At 39.3% G+C, this 19,609-nt stretch overlaps 1 protein-coding gene across 5 annotated transcripts in view; it reads left to right on the top strand.

The window, feature by feature from the left end:
* TENM4 (teneurin transmembrane protein 4) overlaps positions 1 to 19,609 on the top strand; it is a 1,164,499-nt gene that overhangs the window by 532,758 nt on the left and 612,132 nt on the right. For all 5 annotated transcript variants that reach the window (XM_031963708.1, XM_031963710.1, XM_031963707.1 and 2 more), the window contains 2 exons: positions 848 to 1,135; positions 14,779 to 15,048. In XM_031963708.1, the coding sequence (XP_031819568.1) occupies positions 848 to 1,135; positions 14,779 to 15,048 (558 nt within the window). The remainder of the gene's footprint in view (positions 1 to 847; positions 1,136 to 14,778; positions 15,049 to 19,609) is intronic.

Below are 19,609 nucleotides of genomic sequence, written 5' to 3'. Positions count from 1 at the left end.
TCTGAGCTATAGTAAAACTAGTCAGGACTCTACACTCAGTCTGGCACCAATATGATAAATCCACAGGAGCTTCAGGGTCACAATGCTGCCTAATGAAAGATAAATTGGCCGGGGTAGGAAACAGTGTGGCTCAAAGTTTTGTACTGCTCAGTAGTGGTGTTGGGCCTTGAGTAATAACTGTCTGTTCATCATGAATAAATTAGGGACACCCAATCTCAAAAGAAAAATAATTTTTTGTAAAAGTATGAGTTATCTTTGTGATCCTTTTTTATGCTTGTTTTAAAACCAAATCACAGCATTTGCTAGTCTTCCTCTGAGGCAGCAAAGTACAATGGTCAATATATTAAGTTTAAGGGGCTTCTGGCATTAACCGACTCCCTGGGTCACCCCGGACAAGTCTCTTCCTTCTGCCTTTTCTGCTTACCTGTGTAATGAGAGTATTTGATTAGATCATTGTGAAGATCTCTGCCAGTTCTAAAAGTGTATTTCTAAATTCTGAATTTCCTCCCAGTTTTATCCTTATGTTCTCCTGTTCTGTGTTTGAAAATCTTTGCAACTATTAAAATCTATATTCTCAGTTCTAAAATTGTGTATTCTAAGGTCCCTTGTGGTTCCTGGATTCTGTGTTCTCCCTTCTGCAGTGCTATGTTCTATGCTCATTTATGGCTCTAATAGTCTGTGTTCTCCCCATTAATCATCCAGATCTGCATTGCTATGTTCCGAGCTCTAAAGGTATCCCAAGTAACTCACTGTGTAAAGCACACCTTTGGAACCCAGTGTTAAGGTAACCCTTTGCGTGCTTCTCCTGAAATGAGCTCATGCTGATTCTCTTATTTCTCCCTTACAGAAGAGTCAGATTTGATTGTTGGGAGGACTTTGTTTTTGGATGCTGAAAATCGTCCAGTGGGCACCATGGATGTGAAGGAAAGGAAGCCCTACCGTTCCCTGACCAGGCGCCGGGACACTGAACGCCGCTATACCAGCTCCTCGGCAGAAAGTGAAGAGGGCAAAGTACCCCAAAAGTCCTACAGCTCCAGTGAGACACTGAAGGCCTACGACCAAGATACCCGCCTAACTTATGGCAGCCGGGTCAAAGATATGGTGCACCAGGAGGCGGATGAGTTCTGCCGAGGAGGTGAGCACATTATGGCCGAGCTTAACATCCTCCGGCCTGGGAGGAAAGGAGGGAGCCAAAAAGTGGCAAGACACCACAAATATGGCCAGGGAAGCCCTTTTCTTTGTTAGGTTCTATGGGACATATGAGAGAATGATAAGCTTTTGTTCTGGGTCTCTGCCATTGGGGAGCCATGGAAAGAAGGCCTGCCTTCTGGCCATCACAAGACCTGGAGCTAGCCATCTTCTGGGGAAGCAGGACTCCTGCATATGAGACAGATGGAAAGTAATGCAAGGTGATAATAATAAATATTCACATTATTCTAATATTTGAAGGTTTACAAGAGAAACAGCCATCCACAGTAAATAGAGCTGGCAAAATCTGGGCAATCTGGGTTTGTGTCCTGCCTCTTACTACTGCCTACTATTACCCTGGACAACTCACTTAGATACTTTCTCAATGATCTTAGGCAGCTATTTAAACTATAAATTATGGGGCCAGCTAAGTGGTGCTATCGTAGATAGAACGCTGTCTCTGGAATCAGGAGAACCTCAATTCAAATAAGGCCTCAAGAGCCTACTAACTGTATGCCCCTGGGCAAGTCACTTAACTCAATTGCCTTCAAAATTTTAAAAAACACACTTTAAAAAACCACTATAAATTGTGAAATTTCTGCCTGCCAGTTTATATTGGAAGCTTCCTTACTGGAAACTCCCCGTATCTCTGAAGTCATAGCTATGGAGAGAGAAAGACAGAGAGAGGGAGGAGAGAAAGAGACAAACACAGAGGCATAGAAACACAGAGACACAGAGAGAAGAGATAAACACAGAGGCACAGAGATAGAAACAGAGACAGTGATGGACAGAGAAACAAAGATAGAGACAGAGACAGAAAAGGAAGGAAGGGAAGGGAAAGAGAAAGGAAAAGAAAAGGGGAAGGGAAGGGAAAGAAAAAGGAAAGGGAAAGAGAAAGGAAAAGGAAAGGAAAAGAAGAAATTAAGAAAGAAAGAAAAAAGAAAGAGAGAGAGAGAACGAGAGAGAGAAAAAAGAAAGAGAGGAGGAAAAGGAAGGAAGGAAGGAAGGAAGGAAGGAAGGAAGGAAGGAAGGAAGGAAGGAAGGAAGGAAGGAAGGAAGGAAGGAAGGAAGGAAGGAAGGAAGGGAGGGAGGGAGGGAAGGAGGAAAAGGACTTCCTTCATAGCAACTCTTTAAATTAGGGAAATAGACAAAACTATTCTCACTTTAAACTTGAGTTTTCTGAGCCTCAGAGAGGCAGAGCCTTGGCCAGGACTACATGCCTAGTACCATAAAACTTGATTTTCCTTTTTTCCCTATGTTCCCTATTGGTCTTCCAGTTGCAAATTAACTGAAAGCCTACATTTTACTAATCACACAACATAAGTGAGTGGATTCTCCTTGCCAGACTGCTTCTAGTTTTCACATTCTATGTCCTAAAGTTTCTTCCAGCTCTGACATTTCATACTCTTATCATCCATTCCAGGTCTAATACTCATATTTTAAGGTCACTTCCAACTCTAAAGTTCTATAATTCCTCAGAGATAAATTCAATATGGACATAAGACTACAGACTATTTACTTATCAAACACAGCATTTTGTATTCTAAACAGTTTCTTCCCATTTGATTCCAGACTGTAAATAACAATTTGTTTCACCAGGAATAAGGAGATTGTTTCTATCACCTCAATCCCAGGTGAAGGTTTTCAGGGAATTATCCCACTCTCTAGCACAGTTCGTTTGGTAACCAATGACTCTCAGCTAGCCAGGGTCAGAGCCCAGACTCCTCCACCCCTCCATCTGGACACCAACAAACTGAGAAGTAATCACTAACCTACACAAGAGTCCAAGCCAAAGCTCCTGGTTTCCTTAGCCTCCTGTTCTGACAAAGAAGTAATGGGCCAGGATGAAAAGGGAGCCGTTTCCTGGGGAAAGACAGAAAGGGCCAAAGAGCAAACTGGCCACAAAAAACATTTCCAATTTGAAAGAATAAATTCCCTAAACAAACAAGTCAGCTCATATATTGGAAGAGTCTTAGCTAGGCCGCCAGAAACCAGAATGATTCGAGTCAGCATAGTAAAAAATAGATGCCCATTAAAAAGTCTCCAATATTTATTGTCTTCCTTCTATTGACTCATATTCCTCCAGCTTAAAAGGGTATGTGGGGCAGGCCGTATGGAAATCGATGTTGCTCGGGTTTTTTATGGCAAATAAATTTGATTTTCCGTTAACTGTAGCATTCATTTTTCATAATTTATGAGCTGTCTCTCCTGAGGAGGGTCGTGGCCAGCTGTGTATTGACATGTGGGATAGGGTAGCCAAAGCAGTTTAGCAGAGTGTGAAGATTGCTGGATCAGGTGTCAAGCGACTTCACTGCCAGCTTCGGCTTGTTGGGGCAAGATGCTTCACCTGAGACTTAGTTTACTCTGCTGTAAAAAGAAGGGATTGAACTAAATGGTTTCTAAAGTCTGTTCAAGTCCTTTTGCTTTTCCATATAAGATCCTTTTAGGTGCTTAGCATTCTATACAACTGCGATTATTTCTGATTATCAGTGGAAAGATTTAGAATTCAATGAGATGAGGAGGGCAGCATATAAAAATATGAACCGTTATGACTACATTTGACCCCTTTCCTCAGAAGGAAACATGTAGGTATTTATATAAATATATACATATATGTGTGCATATACACACATATATACATTTATATATACACATACATATATGTAGATAGGTATATATGTACATATTTATACACATACACTTATATATGTATGTGTAAACATATATACACACATTGAAAGAAGTAGCCAAATCCATAAGAAATGAAAGAAATCTTTACCTTGGTGGTCATCCCTACTTGTAACCTAGGTTAATAGGTGCATGCAATGGGAAAGGAAATAAGCATTTATCTAAAACCTATATGTCAAGCACTGTTCAAAGTATTTTTATTTAAAAAAAAACAGCTAATTTGATCCTCCCAACAATCTATCAGGTATTTATTCCTCCCATTTTACAGGTCTGGAAACAGGCAGACAGAGAAGTGACTTGCTCAGGGTCACAGAGTTAATAAATGTCTGAAGTTGGGTCATTCTGACTCAGGATACAACATATCTCCTGGCTATGTGGAGTTGAGGGGTTTCTTTTTCTGTGAATTAAGTGGTTACATATAACTTGTAATTCTGGAGTATAAAGAAATGTACCCCAAGCGGTCAGTGGGGTCAGTCCCCAATTCCAGCGAAGCTGACCAGCTCCTGATTGAGTGTGAGTGGTAAATGGATCACATTCAGGACCTGTAACTTGTTCCAGTGTTGAAAATTATAAATAAGTTCCCTGAAAATCAACCAATCATTTAACACACATTTATTAGTAATTTGCTGGTTATTTACACATATGAAACAGTTCCTGCCCTGAAGGAGTTCCCATTCTAATGGCATATGCTGTGTTTCTCTACTTCAAATCTGGAAGCTCATTAACATACCTCACACTTGGGTTCCCAACAACTGGAGAGAGAAGAGCCAGCTACTAATAGAGAGACCACATTTTTGGCAATCCTCTCCAGATAATGGGTTCCTGCAAGAAACACAAAATCATAGACTTGGGACCAGACAGAAGCTTGGAAGTCATTGAGTGCAACTCTTCCATTTTACATATGAGGAAACTGAAATCTAGATAAATTAAAAGATTTGCCAGAGATCAAATAGATAGTAGGTGTCAGCCCCAAAATTCAGGCCTGAAGCAAATTAGTTGCAGAGCCATAAAAACTGGTCCCTCTGATTCTCAGGGCAATACTCTTTGTACTAGGGCACTCTGCATTCTTTCTTGAAAAGCAGAGGGGATCCAGTCCCCTGGCTTACATGTGGCTTCTCTCCACTGGCAGATATTCTCTCATCTTCATCACCATCAATTAATCCATAGGCCTTTATTGAGAATATGCTCTGCACATGGTCTTATTTTTGATCTTTTGGGAGATGCAAATAAATCTAAGACATGGTTCCTGTCTTTAAGAAATGCAGTCTTGCTGGAGAGAAAAGACAAGCACAGTTGGGGAAAATACCTAATAGTGGAATTTGGAATTTGGAAATCACATGGGGTTTGACTGGGTTTTCTGATTCTGACCAAAACGATCTTTCTGTTACCTCAGTCCTCCTCCTTGAATACCTCCCCTGACAGAAACCCAATAAGTTCCCAAGGATACAGAAACCTTGTAAATGACTGTTCTTTTATGATCATTTGCTGTGGGTAAACCATCAGTCAGGAGAGATTGACAAGCCCAGCTAAACAGAAGACAAAGGGAACCCTGTCCTCCAACTGGGAAGGAGAGAACAGTGAATAATAGTAAGGTGAAGTAAGACTTCTGTGAGTTAGCTAACCAAGAACACAAGAGATCTTGTGCATGGGTTAAGTCTAAAGGCAAAGGGAGAGAGGAAGAAAAGGAAGAAGAGAGGAAAGGGGAAGGAGAGAGGGAGGGAAGAGAGAAGGAAGGGAGGAAGAGAAAGTAAGAATAAAGAAAGGAAGGGAGGGAGGGTGGGAGGGAGGAAAAAAGGAAGGAAGGAAGGAAGGAAGGAAGGAAGGAAGGAAGGAAGGAAGGAAGGAAGGAAGGAAGGAAGGAGGGAGGGAGGGACATTTTATTAAGTTCTTTGTGCATTTTTTCATTTAAGCAGTGGCACAGTGGCTCTTAAACATTAGGTGCTTAATAAATTTTGGGGGTATTGTTATAAAAGCATCAGTCATAAAATCATATACTAAAGCTGGAAGGCATGGTAGAGGTAATCAAGTCCAACTCTTCATTTTTAGTTGAAGAAAATGAGCATAAGTTACTTCTCCAAAGTCACACTGATAAGAAGTGGCAAAACTTTGATTTGATTACAGGATCTCTTCCTGGTCCAGCACTACTTCCCGTATCTCTAGCCTTTCCAGTTGTATTTGCTAGGTCTCAGATTAAAGCCAGCTAAGGTAACACCATAGTGTATGCAGTAGCCTAGAGTCAAGAGGACAAATAATCCGAGTTCTAATCTGGCCCCAGACTTTGTAGCTGTGTGGTGCTGGGCAAGTCACTTTACCCTATTTGTTTCAGTTTTCTCATCTATAAATGAGCTGGAGAGGAATGGCAAACCACCCCACATTATCTTTGCCAAATAAACCCCAAATGGGGTCACAAAGACTTGGACACAAGTGAAATGACTAAGCAACAGCAACAAGGTCCCCAGTAGTACAATAATGAATCCCCTTAAATCCATTCCAAGTGTATCCTACTCTTCCAAGTCATGATTATGTCACACATGCTAATTGATTCCAGCCCAATGGAAACATGCAGTGTGAATTTGAATAATGAGACTTTTTCAGGAGATTTATCAATCGCACTAATCAGGATCAACTAGCTTATTGTTTGAATTCACCTGAAAAGGAAACAAGTCCTAGAAAATCAGACCCAGTGAGTTGCTTCCTCAGGAAAAAAAAAAAAAAGCTTAAGCTTGCTGAAATTAAGTATGGGAAAGAATCAGTATAGAATTGAGTTTGAGAATGGAGGTTTTTCATTAGTCCAAGGATGACCAGGGCTGAAAACAGGCTGCAGTTGGAATGTTGGACAAAGGACTCTGGGTTACTTCAGGAATGAGTAATTCCTTATGGTGAGAGATATTCAGGCACAAGTTGTGGGATCAACTTTGAAGTATTTGTGTAATAAGATAAATTTTAAAATTATATAATAGAAATAAAAAAGAAAATGTTCATTGTGCACCAACTGTGAGTCAGGCCCTGTATGCGAAGTGCTTTACATATGTTATTTTGTTTGATCCTCACAAAACTCCTGGGAAATAGGTGCTTTTATCCCCATTTTACCACTGGGGAAACTGAGGTAGAGGTAAAATGCTTAATGTCACATACCTAGGAAGTGTCTATGTTGGATATATTTATCAAATACATATTTGAACTCAGATCTTTCTGTTTTTAGATCCAGCACTCTGTGCCATTAACTACTTTTAGCCAAGGATGGCTGACATAGCTTCTAAGATTATTCTAACAGTAGTATTCCATGAATCCATGGTATATCTGGGCAGTGATAGAAGGGATATGAAAAGTTGACTTTTTTATCTTTCAACTGTAAAAATAAGGAAAGAAGAGAATTTTTATTTCTTGGCCTATTAAATTAAAAAATAGTGGAGTGATTTCAGACCATTCTAAAAAGCTATAGGCAGTCCACCTCTGGGGTCCCAGATTTGGTATAAGAGCTACATTTAAATCTTGACTTTTCTACTTATTCATCACATGACTTGGGGCAAATTTCCTAACCTTGATAAAGCTTAGTTTATTCAGCTATAAAATAGGAAAATTTATCCTTCATACATCAAAAGATTGCTAAAGGAATGAAGCATGATTATATAAATATATGTATGGATGGATATATATATATAGCATCATAACAATGAAGCATAATAAAAATGTAAATTTGGTGTTATTATTTTAGTATTACTGTTGTTAATAAAAATGATATAATATGGGAGGTAGCAGAATCTAGCAGATAAAAAACTGCATTTAGAGTCAGGAAGAGATAAATTTTACCTCCTTTTGTAGCAATATTGATCTTGGACACTGGTTATAACTCCCTGGATCTCAGTTTTTTTTTTTTTTTATCTGTTAAATGAAAGGGGAAAAGTATGGGATAGTGTTCCCCTGCTAGGTTATTTGGAAAACAATTATCCTTACACTGATAAGAGATAATATATGTAAAATATTTTGTAAACTCCAAAGCACCATAGAAAAATATAAGACATGATAATCCCATGATATCTCAGAGTTGGAAGAGATCTCAGTGGCCACCTAGTCCCACCCACTGCTCCCTGGGCAAGAATCCATTCAACAATAAAATGTTCATTCAACTTCCATTTGAAGAATTTTAGCAATGGGGGAGTTCACTATCTCCTTAGGCAGCACATTATGCTGTTGTACATAAAGTTTTTTTTTTCTTCTTTTTTTCCCCCACCAATGTGTTTTAATTAGTCCACCAAATGATACAGATAGTTCAAAGCAAAGCACTTAATGAAATAGCATAGTGAAAAAAATAGCAGAAAAAAAAACATTTCCCCCATAAACCTGAGGCACATTCTCCAACAAATGCACACACCATCAGTGGGTGAAAAAGGGACATGTCTAGAAAGCATACAGAGAAAGGCATGTAAACATGGAATGTGTAGGACAAAAGCACATAGATGGACAGATTTACATGTAAAGAAACCAGGATTCGTAACTTATGCCTCTGAGACTGCAAAACTGCTGAAGAGTTCTTGCTAAAATCATTGCACTGCTCCCACTGGTCTTTTTTCCACACTTAATAGTATTTTATTTTTTCCAGATACATGTTAAGTTACATGTTTGAGTTTTCAATATTCACTTCTATAAAATTATATAAAATTCTAGTTATTGTTATTTTGGACCAGAACCTGAAAAACAGCTCCTATTTCTAGAACATTTTAAAGATTCTGTTGTTCATTTTCATTTGTATCCAACTGTTTGTGACCTCATTGGAATTTTCTTGGCAAAAATATCAGAATGGTTCTTTTCCAGCTTATTTACAGATGAGAGTAAAGTGACTTTTCCAGGATCTCACATCTAGTAAGTATCTAAGATCAAATTGAATGTGTCTTCCAGATTCCCCATCCAACAACATCCTGCAAGACCTGACTTCCCTTTACAGATTCTAGAAGACACGTTCCCTGCATTGGCTCTGAGAAGTGAGCAATGCAATGATGGTATTCTTATTTCATAGATGGAAATACTGACGCTCAGTTGTATGTTTGCCCAAGGTTAGCATCAGAGTTCTGAGACTTAAAGTTTAGGTTTCTCGGCTTCAAATTCAAAACCCACCTTTCTTGAAGGACATAAAACATATAGTGTCAATGCCGGGCTATGAGAAGCAGGCAGCAAAGAGCATTGATTCAGAGTAAGAGCACCTGGGATTTAATCTAGACTTTGCCACAATATTAATTTGGGTAATTCGCTTGCTGTCTCTGAGCGCTGGGAGCCTCATCTGTAAAATGAGAGACTTGGACCAGACGCTATCTAAGATTATTAAATCCTATAAAACTTCACTATTAGAGAATTGGGGGTTGCCATGCTGCAGACCATAGGAGCAAGCCTGCCTCTCCACATGGGCAGAAGCCTTCCTGGCTAGACCTTACCTGTAGCAGTTTGCAGCATACGGTAGCCTGAAGATGGTGGCACTCAGTGCCAGCTGATGGCTCCAGGGCCGGCAAAGTCATTCATGGCTTGTCAAAGTCTGTGTAGCTTTGAGTGCCTAGGAAACCAGCGTGAAATTCATACACATTCTCAAAAGAAATAACCAAGTCACATGAGAAGGGAGCTGGTTAATCTCTTGGCCTGGCCCCGTAACCAACCCACTGCCTGCCCTTCAGGGTTCTGTCATTTGGGTCCCTAATGGTTCCTGCCCACCCCATCCTGGTCTGATTGTAGTAACTCGCTTGTCTCTGGTTCTATAAGGTTCACAAAATGCTTCCATCATGACAGTTCTTGAGGTAATTAATACAGGGGATTATTGTCCTCATTATGAAGATAAGGAAAATTAAGCTCACCTTTCTGGACCTCAATTTTCTCACCTGTAAGAAGGAACTGTTGCTGCCTGAACTCTCCCTTTGGCACACTTGTTGGGGCAAAGTAGATCAAAACCTTTCAAGTACTATATGAATGTGAGTCATTATCATTATATTTGTCTGGAGTCTCACAGACAAGCAAGTGTAGTTAATCCAGGACAAGCCATTCGACTAAAGAACTTCATTTTCTCAAAAATAGAGTTAACAGTATCTACCTCTCAAAGTTAATGTGTGGGTCAAATAAGTTATATGTAAAGAGAAATGAGAAAACTGAAACTAGTAAATATTTGAAGCTAGACTTGAATACAAGCCTTCCTGATGCCAAGTCCAGTGTGCATTCACTAAGACATTTATCTGCCTTACAGGGTAAGGATCATAGTTTAAGTATTAGAAGGAGTTGCATGTGGAAGATGTGTGGAATTTGTTCAGCTCAGTGCCAGAAGGCAGAATTAGGAACAGTGGTCAGAAATTTCAGAGAAGAAAATAAAGGCTTGATCTATGTAAAACTTCCTAGTAATTAGAGCTCTCTGAAGATGAAATGGGTTCCTCAGGAAGTATTGGGTTCCCTAGAAATGTTGGGTTTCCCTTCACTTGAAGTCCTCAAACACTCCTTGGTTGACCACTTCTCAGGCATATTATAGATCAGTGGGTACCAAACTTAAATAGAAATAGAATTAAGAATCCTTTGTGCTACATGTTGAATTAGAAAAAAAAAATTACTTTTACATTATGTATGCTTTGGTATATTTTTATTTATTTTGTTAAATATTGCCCAATTACACTTTAATCTTTAATCTACATTTGGGAGTGTGTTTAACAGTTGTGTTGGTAAAAATGTCTTTTTATAGGGAAAAATATTTGTAACAGCCTTTTTTGTGGTATCAAGGGACTGGAAATTGAGTGGATGCCCATCAGTTGGGGGATGGCTAAATAAGTTATGATAGAGGAAGGAAACGGAATATTATTGTTCTATAAGAAATGGTGAGCAGGTTGATTTCAGAAAAGCCTGAGAAGAGTTATATGAACTTACTTACTGAATGAAGTGAGCAGAACCAAGAAAATGTTATACACAGTAACAAGATTATGTGATGATCGATTGTAATGGACTTAGCTCTTTTCAACAATGAGGTGATTCAAGGCAATTCCAGTAGACATCCAGAAAAAGAATTATAGGGAATATGTATTCTATAGTTCTATAAATAGAACTATATAGGAAACAAAAAGAAAGTATTATTGCATTTTTTGTTGGTGGTGGTAGTGGTTTACTGGGTTTTTTTCTTTTTCTTGTTTTTCCCCCTTTTGATCAGATTTTTCTTGTGGAGCATGATGAATATGGAAATATGTTTAGAAGAATTGCATGTTTAACCTATATTAGATTGTTTGCTGTTTTAAGAAGGGAGGAGAGGAGAAAAAGGCAGAAAAAATTGCAACACAATGTTTTGTAAAATGTTGAATGTTGAAAACTCTATGTATATTTGAAAAAATACAATACTATTAAAAACATCCTATTCTAGATCCAATTTAAATTAAATGGTGCCTGAGATCCCCTTTAGCTCCTAGATTCTAGAATGAATCAGAAGTTTGTTGTTCAGTTGTGACCCAATTTGGGGACTTTTGGCAGAGATACTGGAGTGGTTTGCCATTTTCTTCTCCAGCTCATTTTACAGATGAGGAAACTGAAACAAATAGGGTTATGCAACTTGCCTAGGGTTATATAGCCAGTAAGTGACTGAGGCCAGATTTGAATTTAGGAAAATGAGTATTATTTCCTCTAGTCCCTGTATTCTATCTATTGCTCCACCTAGTGCCCTGATAGAAAAGTAGCATGATAAAATAGGGTGAATACTGAATTCTGAGTTAGAGCATCAGGGTTTGATTATAGGATCTGCTCCTAATGTCTCTAAGCAAAACACTTGACCTTTTGGGCTCATCCACAAAATGTGAGGGATTGGATGCTGTCTAAGGAGGGTTCCTTCACACTCTTAAATCCTGTGATTCTTGGAGGGGCTGGCTACAAAATGCGTGAAAAATTAAGGAAACAAAGATGCCTTTGACCTAGGAAATGATGGAGGAAAGGCAAGGAAGCCTTCGTGAGGAAAGTGGCACCTGAGATAGACCTTTGAAAGAAGTGAAAATATCTATATTATCTATGTTCTATTGTATTTTCATTTATTTTGTTAAATATTTTCCAATCACTATTTGATCCTATTTGTTCTATATTTGGGAGTGTGTTTAACACTTCAGGTTGAGATGGGGGGAAAGGGAAAATCCATTCCAGGCTGAAAAATGGTATAATAAAGACAGAAGAAATAAGAGAGAGCTGGAGAAGATTGGGAGGAAATAAAAGTGTTCTGGTTGAATAGAAAAAAGAATACATGAAGAGTACTCACATTATTTTCATAATAAGGCATCAGAAAATCCAATTGGAACAAAATTGTAGCAGATCCCAGAGGAAACAACTAGAAGGAAATTAGAGGAAAACTGATTTCAGCTTAATATGATGAAAAACTATCTAAGAATTACGGCTGTCTCAAAGTTGAGTGGACGCCTCAGGAGGTAGTGGGCTTCCCATCACTGGAGTTATTCAAGTGTAGAGACTATAAGATAACTTATGAGGGCTGTTGTAGAGGGGGTTCATATTCAGAGACAGATGTGTCCAACTCTGAGGCAGGATTCTATGATATCCTTAAATGTTTGTCTAATTGGTCACTCAGCAAACAGTGAAATGGCTAATACATGCCGGGCACTGTTAGGCATGGAAATCCACATCAGAGGAAGCAATCTCTGTCTTCAAAGAGTTCACATCCCACCAGTTAGGTTGCCCAGTGGAGAGAGTCCTGACTCCTGATCAGAAACTGAGTCCTGATCAGAAAGGCTTTGTGTAGAGGGAACATGAGCTAAGCTTTGAAGGGAGCTAACAACTGTAAGAGACCAAGTTAAGGAGGAATTATATTCCTGATACAAAGGACAGACGATGCAAAGGTGTGGAGGTGAGAGATGAAGTGATGTGCTTGAGGAGCACCAGGGAGTCCAGCTTGGCTGGAACATAGCAATGTATGAAGGAGAATGATGTGTAATAAACCTGGAGAGGCAAGTGGGAGCCAGAATGGGGAGGACGTCACAGGTTAGACAGAGGGTTTGAAGTTAATCCCAGAATCAATAGTCACTGGAACTTATAGAGCCTGAACTTGGCAGACTGGTCAGAAGTACACTCTGGCAGTATCACACCGACAGCTGTGTGGAGGCTGGATTAGGGAAATGGAGGAGGGGAAGAGAGTAGAAGCATGAGAACAGTTAGGAAGCTCTTTCAGGTGAGACCTGAGGCGCCAGGATAGTGTCCATAGGAGTGGAGAGGTTTGTTAAGACTTAATTTTCACATAAAGGTATCATAATATGATGAGTAGAGATTGGGTTTAGAAGCAAGAAGACAAGGATTTTAATCATACCTTCAACACTACTCGCTGAATTATTGGGCAGCCAGATGGCACAGTGGATAGAATGCCGAACCTATAGTGAGGAAGACCTGAATTCAAGTCCAGTCTCAGATACTCATTAGATGTAAGACTTTGGGCAAGTCACTTCACCCTGTTTGGCTCAGTTTCCTCATTTGTAAAATGAACTGGAGAAGAAAATGGCAAATGCTCCAGCGTCCTTGCCCAGAAAATCCCAAATGGGATCATGAAGAGTCAAATATAACTAAATAACAACCACCACCACAAAGCTGAATAACCCCTGGTCGATTAACTGACCTTGCTGGGATTCTGTTTCCCAATTTGCAACCTGAGGATAATAATACCTCTAATATTTGCTACATAAAGAGACTATAAAGTTCCAGGGTAAGAGGAGGCATGTAAAGAGCTTTACAAATCTCGAAGCAGTATAGATATGTCAGTTATTATAATTATTCTCTAGGCAATGGGGAATTTCTGAAGTTTTTAGAGTTGTCATGGTGATTGAGAGGAGACTGGAAATCTTAGAAAGATAATAAATTAACCAACAAGCATTTATTTTATGCCAGGCACTGTACTAAATTCTGGTAAAAAGGTAAAAACAGACTCTGCCTTCAAGAAGCTTATAGTCTAATGAGAAAAAAATAACATGCAAATCACCACAAATGTACAAGATACAGGAAAAAAAGGGGAAGAAGTCCTTTCAGAGAGAAGGTGCAGACACGGGAGGAAAGTACAATTGGAACTCCCAGGAGACAGAAATGAAGAGGGAAAGTATTCCAGGCATGGGGGACAGAGAATTAAAAGATACAGACGGGGAGCAAGAGTATTTGGGGAACAGCAAGGAGGCCAGTGTTACTGTATCCCAAAGAATATGGGGGAAGCAAAAGGTACAAGATGGGAAAGGCAGGAATGGACCTGCTTGTTAAGGACTTTAAATGTCAACAAGAGGATTTAATATTTGATCCAAGAGGTAACAGACCGGGCATTGAATTCATATTTTGATGTCAGAAACTGTGGGCTCCAAACTAGATCTAACACTTGCTAGTTATATCAACTTGAGAAAATAATTTCATCACTCTTTAAATCTCTGTTTTCTCCTCTATGAACTATTGTTGTTCAGTCATTCTCAGTTATGGTCACTTTTAGGGTTTTCTTGGCAGAGATACTGAAGTGGTTTTGCCATTTGCTTCTCCAGCTCATTTTACAGATAAGGAAACTGAAGTAGAGAGGATGAAGTGACTTGCTCAGGGTCACACAATTAGGAAATATCTGAGAATGACTTTGAACACAGTAAGATGAGTCTTCTTGATTCCAGGCCCAGCATTGTGCTCTTCCCAAATAGAAACTCTCCCTTATGTCAAATAATAATAGCCTCAGAAAATGGTCAATATGTTTCCCATCTCTGAAAGCATATTGCTTTATGTGTATTGTATATGTTATATATTATTATAATACTATATTCTGTTGTTTTTGTTATTGTGACAATTCTCATGGATTGATACCCAGTGAAACTACACTGACTTCCTTAATTAAAGAGCAAGCCAGAGACTTTTCCTTGGCTACCAACTCATACACATCATTTTACTTTCTTTTAGGTGCCAACTTTACTCTTCGAGAGCTGGGGCTCGGAGAGGTGACCCCACCCCACGGAACTCTGTACCAGACAGACATAGGCCTGCATCACTGTGGCTACTCCATGGGGGCCGGCTCAGATGCGGATGCTGAGGCTGAGGCTGTCTTGTCCCCCGAGCATCCCGTAAGACTGTGGGGTCGGAGCACCAGGTCTGGGAGGAGCTCCTGCCTTTCGAGCCGGGCCAACTCCAATCTCACCCTCACTGACACTGAGCATGAGAACACAGAGACTGGTGAGTGGCCCATAAGTGATGGATGGCCTAAGTTTCAGATTTTTCCCCTGCTTTTTAATCTTTAATTACGGTATCCATGTAACACTCCATCATTTTCTGCTCTGGTGAGAAGGGTGAAAAATTGTTTCTCTCTTAGCTGTCAGAAGTCATGGTCATGCAAAACATTTGTCAATGAGCTTCCAAAGTGGAGGCAGCCCCTTGTTACTGCCAGAATAGAAAGGCAGCTAGGTAGTTAGTTGCTTTATTAGAGTTTTGTTCTGAATGCAGACCTCCCCTGAATATGTCATAGCACCAATGTGAGATCTCTTTGAAAATAAAAAAGGTAAAGATACCATCATGCAGGTATACATGCCTATATAGTGATATAGTAAAGAAACAATAATTCAGAACGAACATATTAAAATATATAAACTCAGATAATTGGGCTGTTGGAGGTTGGATATAATGGGAAGCTGCCCTGACTAAGACTGAAGGGAAGGGTCCTAGATAAAGCACCTTGGACAAATTTAGAGATTGGACGGTGAAGATTGCTTACAATCTTATATTATACAAAGTTAACAAAATAGGTGGACAAGAACCAATCGGCACTATGGCCATTAGAGATTTGTTTAGTTTCTCTGTAGGCTGTATTTGAAAGGTACAGCCTAACTTCAAATCAACAATAATAACTATGAGACCCCAACAGTTTTCCGTGGGAGCTGAAGCCCCCAAATGGTCTACGTAGTGTTTTGAGATCAAAACCCACTGTCTTGAGCTGCCTGCCTAGTAGAATATACAATACTTTGGTCTTACATGTGTTTTAGAGAATGACTCTATGGAGGAGACATTTCATCTTTAGGTTCTCTAGAATTTTGAATGAAATGTCTTCTCTCTCCTTATCATCTATTCTTCCTATATTTCAGATAATTTTATGCTAACTTACTCTGATTCGTTATTATCTCCTTCCCCAGCAGTCATGTCACCAAAGGTTACTTGATGAAAGGATGAGTGAAAAGTTGGTTCAGGAATACTTGAGCAGAAGAATGGGAGCAGAGGAAAAAAGTTTTTCTCCTTGTACTTCATGATTGTGTAAAACTTTAAGCAGCCTCTGCCATGGATTTTTCCCTTTTGTTTTGGTTTTTCTCTCCCAATGTGATTTACAAAGCAATGGGTATTAAAAACAGATAGATAAGGAAAAGATTTTTTTAAAAAAGAACTTTCAGCAGTATCTCACTTGAATCTGTGGTGAGACATTCTGTCCTGCTGGGATGTACATCAAGAGATGGGGCCAACATAATATTATGTAATCCAAGTAATGCTAACATGAAAGTGAAGAGACATGGTGAAATCCAGGATCTGAAATTTACTAGAGATATGACTTTAAACAAGTCATTTTCTCTTACAAAGTCTCAGTTTTCTCATTTGTAAACTGAAGACTATAATAATTGCACTACTTCTTCAAAGGGCTGTAGAGAGGAAAATGTTTTATAAGCCTCAAAAGGCTGGTAGGAATAAGAATTATTGGTTGTTTTGTTTTTATTTACTACTTTGGTATTTCCAATGCATTAAAATAGCTACAGTTGTGTAGTGTCAGGTTCCCCCAAGCATTCAACCAAAAACTTGTACCAACTTATTAGAGAAAAGGGAAAAATTAAGGACCAGATTTCTTCATGCTCACCTTCAAGACTTACCAATGACAAGATTATTGTGCTGTATCATATGGTGGTTTTCTATCTTGGTTTTTAGATAGGTGAATGGAGCACTGTCCCCCAGTACTTAGCCCTTTCTGTCATTTCAACATCTCTCTTATACAACATTTTTTTTACTCAGAAAATTACCATTTTAGTTAAGCTCTTCATCACCTGTTAATTAGATTATGGCCGCAGCCTCCTCACTGGTGTCCCTTGCCTAAAGGTTCTCTCCCCACTCCTGTTCATCCTACTCATTGTTTGAAAAGTAGTTTTCATTAAGTGCAGGTCTGACCGTATCACTCCCCCATTCATCCAACTGCACTGTTAATCTTTCTGCTTTGAGGATTTTTGTTTGGTTGGTTTTTAGCTTTTACCACCCCATGTAACCTGGCCCCAGCCCATCTTCCCAGCCTCATTGGCTATTTCTCCCTCTTTCCTACTCTTCCCTCCTTTTGTCATCCTTGACATTCTATCCATCTTCCATCTCTGTGACTTTCTGCGGTTGTCCCTCATGCCTGAAATGTTCTCCTTTCATACCTTCACATATTAGATTCTCACTTCCCTTGAGACACAGTTCAGCTATTATCTTGTGCATAATGCCTTTCCTGATTCCCTCAACAGCTAGTTCCTTCTCCCCCTAAATTGCCCTGTGTTTATCTTGTGCTTTACTTGGAATGTATTTGTATTTATACTTTGTGCTATGCATTTTTCAATTTGTACATGTAGTCTTTCCCCCATTAGAATGTAAATTCATTGTAGTTAGGATTTTCATTTTTTCTTTGGTGCTTGTAGAACCAATTCCTAGCACTGAACCTGATAAAAAAAATACTTGTTGATTCATTGTTTGATTGATGAGCCATAAACTGATGAAACTAAAAGATGAAACTTGAGTTATTCGGGTCCCATGTTTAATATAGAGAACAGAAGGTATAAGGTAACTGGCTTTCAACTAGAGAAAGGTTGGAAGGCAATTTAATATAATGGCAACAGGGCTGGCTTTGCAGTCTAGGAGACCTGTCTACATACCCTACCTCTGACCCCAAACTATGGCATCCTGCTGTGTGACCCAGTGTCAGTAAACTCTTACAATATGAAGGAAAGAGTCATGAACTTCTAGTCAGAGGACCTAGATTTGGATCTTGGCTCCCTAAATTACACAGTGCCTGGAACATAGTAGGTTATAAATATTGATCCATTGGTTTCCACTTATTACCTTCATGATCTCAGGTAAATATCTTAATCTCCTTGGTCCTCAATCTCTTCATCTATAAAATAATGGTTGGATAAGAGATGCCTTCAAGCTCTAAATCTATATTCCTTTTATAAGTTGCAAGTGAAATGTTTATCTGAGTCACTGGAATTTCCATGAAAGAAAAACATACATACATACACACAAAACTTTAGGAAGAAAAAAATTAATTATTCCCTGTGATCCCAGAGGTGGAACTAAAAATAAGAGATTGAAAGTTCAGAGAGGTACGGGATCAGGAAAGGTTGGACACAACCAACTGGAGCAATAACAACAGAAAACAGAGGGGTAGAGTTTAGCTTGATATAAAGAAAAATTTCCAGACTCATCAAACTGTTGAATAGTAGAATTGACTGTCATGGGGAGGAACAAGTTCCTTGTTGCTGGAGTGTTCAAATGAAGACTTGTTAGGGATGATACAGAAGGATTTCCTATTCGGGCATGAGGTCAACTAGACAATTTCTGAAATCCTCTTCAACTTGGAGATTCAGTGATCCTAAGAACAGACTCCCCCCATATAATGGGTCTGACTAAGGTTTTTTAATCCCTGATACTATATACCCAAAGGCCACAAATCTACCACTGAGTTCTTTGCCCCATCAAGAAAATCTCAGATCCCATCGATTAGAGATGATCCGAGCTGACTTCCCCATCGTGTTGTTTCTCATGATGAATTTTCAAGGATATAATCAACATGAGGTGAGCTGGGCTCATGAGGTCAATGCTGTTCTCTCTTCCCTTAAATACATAACTATTCTTGCCAGGTCCTTACAGTAGAGACAAGGAAGCCAAAGAGGTAAAGAAACTAGACAGCCAGCGTGACATGAAGACAACAGGATTATTTGTTCTTTTAAATGCTTCTTCCCATGGAGCTGTAGTGACAAATGATCATTTTTACTTAAAGCAATGACAGGGTGAGGCACACACCTCCCACGTTATTGTATGTTCACGTTCAGCTGAATTACAGCTGAATTAAGCTTCTGTTGGGTGATAATGACACGTTAGACAGGGCTGAAGATACACAGGAGAATATGGAAGTGGTTACCTGTTTCTTTTCCTTCTTGTAGCCTACAAACATCAATTTCTCATAGGAGTTAGAGCTGAAAAGGACTAGAATATCAAGTCATCCAAACTCCAAATTCTATAGATAAGGGAACTGAGGCCCAGAGAGATGAGTGGATTTATCTAAATTTACACAGGTGGTGTGTGTAGCTGAATCGGGATTTAGACCCACTTCACCTCACTCTGAAGCTAATGTTCTTTCCATTTCACTACCCTTACAATTGTTTTCTTAGGGCATCCATGTATAGACTGGATTTAGGAGAGTTAATTCCTATTGCCTGGATTAGGCTCAGTTTACTCAAATGGAAATTCCATGGATTAAGGTTTACTTCCAGTATCTTTGTGTTTTTAGAGATTTAAAAGGCTGAGAAAAAGGCTTTCCTCCCCAGACTTGGATTTTTGAGAGCAGGGACAAGGGAGTTCCAGAGGGATGTATGTGTCCAGTTAAGCCAGTCAGTGTCCAAATTTCATTATTATCTCACATATTTCATAATCAGACCAGCTCAGGTTTTGGCCCTTGTTTCATCCCCTATTATCCCACCAACCAACAGACCTTTCACTTTGAGGACACCATTTCCAT

This window comes from Sarcophilus harrisii, chromosome 3 (assembly GCF_902635505.1).
Source record: "Sarcophilus harrisii chromosome 3, mSarHar1.11, whole genome shotgun sequence".
Classification (NCBI taxonomy): Eukaryota; Metazoa; Chordata; class Mammalia; order Dasyuromorphia; family Dasyuridae; genus Sarcophilus; species Sarcophilus harrisii.
Note: the sequence above shows the minus strand (reverse complement) of the source record. Positions and strands in the feature narration are given on the sequence as shown.